We start from the raw sequence: 5,261 nt of genomic DNA, 5'->3' as shown, positions 1-5,261 counted from the left end.
CTGCTAAGTCGCTTCAGTCGTGTCTGATTCTGTGCGACCCCATAGATGGCAGCCCACCAGGCTCCCCCGTCCCTGGGATTCTCCAGGCAAGAACACTGGAGTGGGTTGCCATTTCCTTCTCCAATGCATGAAAGTGAAAAGTGAAAATGAAGTGGCTCAGTCGTGTCCGACTCTTAGTGACCCCATGGATTGTAGCCTACTAGGCGCCACCATCCATGGGGTTTTCCAGGCAAAAGTACTGGAGTGGGGTGCCATTTCCTGCTCCAGATAGGAAGGGAGGGGAGGGATACAAATGACTCTTGCCCATGTGTAAGCTCTTACGGGGGCCTGGGTGGGGCCAGAAATGGGAGCCCTGGATCCAGGCCTTGGTGCTGCCACTCGCACCCCAGGCCAGGGAAACGGGAGGGACTTCTGGCATGCAGCCAGTCCTTGCTCATATCCCTGTGGCCACTCTCTTGTCCCTTCTCAAAACAAGGGAGTCAGGAATCCAACCTGTGGATTAGACTCTGGACTTAAGTTTGCTACCTTTGAGTATAACTAGGGGAGCTGAAAAACAAAAACAAGAAAAACCTGCTCTTCTCAGAAACAATAACAAAGGACTTCTGTTGAATTAGTTCAACAAGTAGTCTTTTAGACTTCCCAGAGTGACATGTGGTAAGACAGAGAATTCATAGTGAGAAGCCTGTAACTGTTATCTTTAGGAAAAGGATGTTGTTAAGAGACCCCCTCCTCGCACTTCCTTTTTTAAAATTACCAAAGACGTGATACTTATCACTACTTTAGAGTAAAATACATGATGATTAAAAGTCTCTTTCATATCCCTAGATGTAAAAGGATATTTGAAGTGCTTTTTGTTAAGCCTGCTCAAGAATCCCTTGGCCCAGGATTGTCACTGAAGATCCTACAGTGGCATCCATCTTGTATTTTGGACAAAAACTCCTATTTCATGTTCATTGCTGTAAGTTCTCTGAGGAGAAACATTTCCACAAAGTGCTGTAGAGTCACCCAGCCACCCAATAACATGATCCAGCAGAAGCCCCAGGATGTGGGGCCTCCCAGTTTGGGAGGCTGAGGGCACAGCACAGCTGAGGGTACATACCTGACCACTCCCCGCATCAGAGCACAGGTGCAGCTCCGATGTCCCTCTGTGATAGCGGTAGACGTGGGTTGCCCCTCCTTCCTCTGGTGCAGATGAGTAATATTTCTAGAGAAGTAACGTGGAAGACATTGGGTAACCCAAGAGTCTGGTCAGATTTTCAAAAAGCACCCTGTTACTTGGGAAAATTATGGTTAAGAAGAGAGGCAAGAGAGCAAAGGTAAATTACCTGCCCTCTCAAGAAGCCTCTAAAGTCATGTAACAAATCTTAGCCCGTGTAAAGTGGTTGCAGAGAAGGAAACTGCAGTTGGCATTACTTTGCTGCCATCTGCTGCCTCTGCAGGGCAAGAACTCTGGCAACTCAAGCTAGGTAGGCCCATGCTCTCTGCCAGGTTAAATAGTTTTCACAACATCCTCACTCTGATTTAGGCAAAATCATCCAAAGGATCAGAAAGCAGTTTTTTCCTTGTCTACTTCCTTCCTCCTGCTCCAGGTTAACCTTAGACTTGCCCTTGATAGTTACTACTGTCGAGGACATCATAAGCTTGCCTGTTTGGAACAAAGGGTAGGGACAATGTTTAAGTCAAGAGACCAAAAGAATGAGAAGCTGGGAAAAGCACGTCAGGACATGAAGCTAATGATGTAACTTAGGGGCTGCTTCAAAGTTCTGAAAATGAACTCAGAACACTGTTCTTGATTCTATCTCTAGAGAGCCAAGGAGTTCTGAGGCTCCATTCTTTAATGGAGACTTGAACTGAAGCATGAACTGAAAACCAAAGTGAAGAATACCAATTTGCTAAACCTCAAACCAAAGGCAAATATTATTCCTTTTACTGAACCATGAACCAAAGTGTTTAACTTCATCACTTTATTGTAGAGCCAAAGTAAGGGAGTTTTGTAAAACCATTTCACAGAATAAGAACATAAAAATACTCTCTGAACTGTATCTTGTTGGTTGGAATCCTATTCTTGGAGTCATAAGGATTTTATAAAAGATGTAGAAACAGAGGGTTTTTTTTTTAATTTTAATATTCATTATGAAATTGAAAAGCAGGACAGAAATAAGGCATTTTCTTCCTTCTGCCACAGAGACCAGCACCCTTACACCCACATAAGAATCATAAAATGTTAGGCTGGACAAGACCACAGAGTCTGTTTTAAGTCCTAGAAGACACAGAGTACCTTCCACGCAGGTGATTTTCTTCAATGTTGGCTGGTCCACCTTCAACTTTCCCTTAAAGTACTTAGAGATGACCTTAGTGTATGCTTTTGAGAAGAGTATCTTTAAAACCTTTGTTCACCCATTTTAATGAATGGGACCGAAAAATCTCATGTAGGTCCTCTATGCTACAGTTTATAGCAATTTCCTGGTATTCATCTCTCAGTGGAAACTGAAGAAACAGACTAAAAGGGCTGGAAAGGACTTGAACATTGTCAATTTACCATGGGGAAGGTAAGGCTGAGAGAAACTAACTGGCCTAAGGCATTAGAGCCAGGAAGTGGCAGAATACAAGTTGGATTCCTGGGAGGCCGCCCCTGCCATTAAGCCACATTACCTCTGATGAGGGCACTGCGTCTGTGCCACAAAAATCGGCTTTGTGGCCAACAAGTGATATGGACCCAAAGGGACGTACTTAAAAACTACATTATCAGGGACTTGGAAAAGAGATTAAAGTCTAATGGAGGGATTTTGCTTCAATTTTTGCTTTGAAAACAGACGAAGTTCCAATTTAGAGTGATTCTACAGATTTAAAAAATTTTAGTTTAGTTCAAAGTTTTAAAAACTCCTTATGTTTGGTCTTACTTTGGAATTCAGCAAATAAGCACCGACCTCTCCATCTAAAAATAGTGAGGGCAGAACTTTTCTGCCTTGTTCATTGCTGTAATCTCCTAACAGCTAAAGCTGCTGCTGCTGCGTCACTTCAGTCGTGTCCGACTCTGTGGGACCCCATAGACGCCAGCCCACCAGGCTCCCCCGTCCCTGGGATTCTCCAGGCAAGAACACTGGAGTGAGTTGCCATTTCCTTCTCCAATGCATGAAAGTGAAAAGTAAAAGTTTAGTCGCTCAGTCGTGTCTGACTCTTAGCGACCCCATGGACTGCAGCCTACCAGGCTCCTCCATCCATGGGATTTTCCAGGCAAGAGTACTGGAGTGGGGTGCCATTGCCTTCTCCGACAGCTAAAGCTAGGCGGTCTGTATTTGTTGAATGAACTGTAACCTGGATTTATCACCTGTTGTAAACCCTTGGCTAATTACAACCTGCCCACGAAGGCAGGACAGGGTGAACAGATAGTGTGCAGATTCTTCCTAAATTCCACAAAAATCCACTTTGTGATCCATCAGCAGGCAGATCAGGAGCATGCTTTGGCTTACACCAACTTACCCCACACTGACTTGAAGTATAGTTCATGTATTCAGCCATTGTTCTGAAGGAAGCACTGAGGGTCGGGTGTCTGTCTTCTCTCTATTTGAATAAACGGCAAATCACAGGTGAGATCTGTATTCCCTACTGGAGAAGGAAGTCATTTTGGAAATACCTTCCTTTTTACTTTTTGAAAGGCCTCTGCAAGTTTAAATTAGTAAAATGATCTTATTGAGAAAGAATTCCATCTCTAAAAGGAATACACAGACATGCAATTTTTCCAGGACAAACGTTTGTTGGCTTTCCTCGAGTATCAGATGATAGCCTCTAAGAATTGCGTTAAAAAGTAACCAATCAGGGCCGAGCACGAGCGGTACCTAGCGGTGTCCTAAAGCTACCCAGTAAGAATCTGTCAAATGTCAAGTTTTCAAGACTTTCCGGTTCACTGTCCTGATACACAGCAGCTTCCGCCAAGCACAGGATCCCTCGGGTCCCGGTGTGTGGCGTGCCCTGGTTCTCAGCAAGCCGCTGCTGAGGGAATGAATGGGCTGGTCCACAGCAGAGGCCCTCCTCACCTTTCCTGGGAGAAGGCGCTGGGGGCTGGCTGCCGGCCCTCTTTCTCCATAGTGCCGCACCCGGGAAACGATCCCCACGCTGCCTTTGGGAAGCTCCACCGAAGGCCAGTCCACCGCCCTCCTCTTGGCCCGCTCCAGCACTTCCTGACCCAGCCTAGCCGAACGCTGCAGGGAACGTCGGTCCACCCCGTTCAGCGCCGCGGCCACCAAACAGTTCTCCATGTCTCCCTGAGAGGGAACATACACACAAACACGGGCGAGTCAGCGGAGCGCCGGACCCCGCTCCATTTCGGTCGGACCCAGAGCCTCGACCTCCCTGCCGACCACTGCCCCCGGCTAGCCCAACGCGCTCTCCAGCCGGCGCCCAGTCAGGGCCTAAGGCGTGCGCTCTCAGCCCCTCCATTTCCGTGGCCCCCTCCCCTCGCTAGAGAGCCCTCACCCAGTCGGCCTCTCAAGGCGCATGCGCTCAGTCCGCGGGCGGACTGGTTCTGAAACACCCTGCGCCGGCGCAGCAGGCCATTGGCCGGGTGGTGGTGAGGGGCGTGGCCGGTGCGAAGGAGTGTGTAGCCTGCGACCCACAAGCCTTCTTGCGACTGACTTGCAGCCTCTGCGAGCCGGTTGTCCGGTTAACTGCCTGAATGCAGGGGGAGGGGTCTGGCTGCGGGCGAGTCGGGGGGACCGGTGGCGGAAACTGTCCACCTTGTTGCAGGAGCCTCTGGGTCAGGACCTGGCCCTTAGAAACTGTCTCCACCGATTAACGCGGGGAAAGTGTTAGTAGCTCTGTCGTGTCCCACTCTTTGCGACCCCATGGGCTGTAGCCCGCCATGCTCCTCTGTTCATGGGATTTTCCAGGCAAGAATATTGGAGTGGGTGCCATTTCCTTCTCCAGGGGATCTTCCTGACCCAGGGATCGAACCCAAGTCTCCTGCATTGCAGGCAGACTTTTTCTCGTCTGAGCCAAATACGTTCTAGCGGGGAACCTGATGTAAAGCCAGGTGGTCCCTTGTTGGGCTAATAAATTGTGGGGAATAAGATGCGTGCTTCCAGGCACCGTGTCTATATTTTGGGATATCGCTACTCTGAAACCTCGTTTGGTTGAGGAGATGACCAGGATAGGCCAAACATTGCTGGTGCCACAGTGGCATTTGGAGAAGGGAATCCAGCAGGCTGTGGGCTCTGGGATGGGCGGCCCACAGGGCCAGGGGCACCTGCATTGTGTGTTGTTGT

General features: G+C 48.6%; 1 protein-coding gene across 1 annotated transcript in view; it reads right to left on the bottom strand.

Annotated features, from left to right (window-relative positions):
* The window catches only part of AKIP1 (A kinase (PRKA) interacting protein 1), a 7,746-nt gene extending 3,223 nt beyond the window's left edge, over window positions 1–4,523 (bottom strand). The window contains exons 1-4 of the mRNA XM_010829307.1: window positions 4,474–4,523; window positions 4,035–4,262; window positions 3,481–3,561; window positions 1,100–1,204 (exon numbers count right to left, since the gene is read on the bottom strand). Coding sequence (XP_010827609.1) covers window positions 1,100–1,204; window positions 3,481–3,561; window positions 4,035–4,256 — 408 coding nt within the window. The 5' untranslated portion in view covers window positions 4,257–4,262; window positions 4,474–4,523. The remainder of the gene's footprint in view (window positions 1–1,099; window positions 1,205–3,480; window positions 3,562–4,034; window positions 4,263–4,473) is intronic.
* Between the last annotated feature and the right edge of the window lie 738 nt (window positions 4,524–5,261).

The sequence above is a fragment of the Bison bison genome, unplaced genomic scaffold (genome assembly GCF_000754665.1).
Source record: "Bison bison bison isolate TAMUID 2011002044 unplaced genomic scaffold, Bison_UMD1.0 scf7180017864503, whole genome shotgun sequence".
NCBI classification, from domain to species: domain Eukaryota; kingdom Metazoa; phylum Chordata; class Mammalia; order Artiodactyla; family Bovidae; genus Bison; species Bison bison.
The sequence above is the reverse complement of the archived record's forward strand: the minus strand, read 5'-3'. Positions and strand labels throughout refer to the sequence as shown.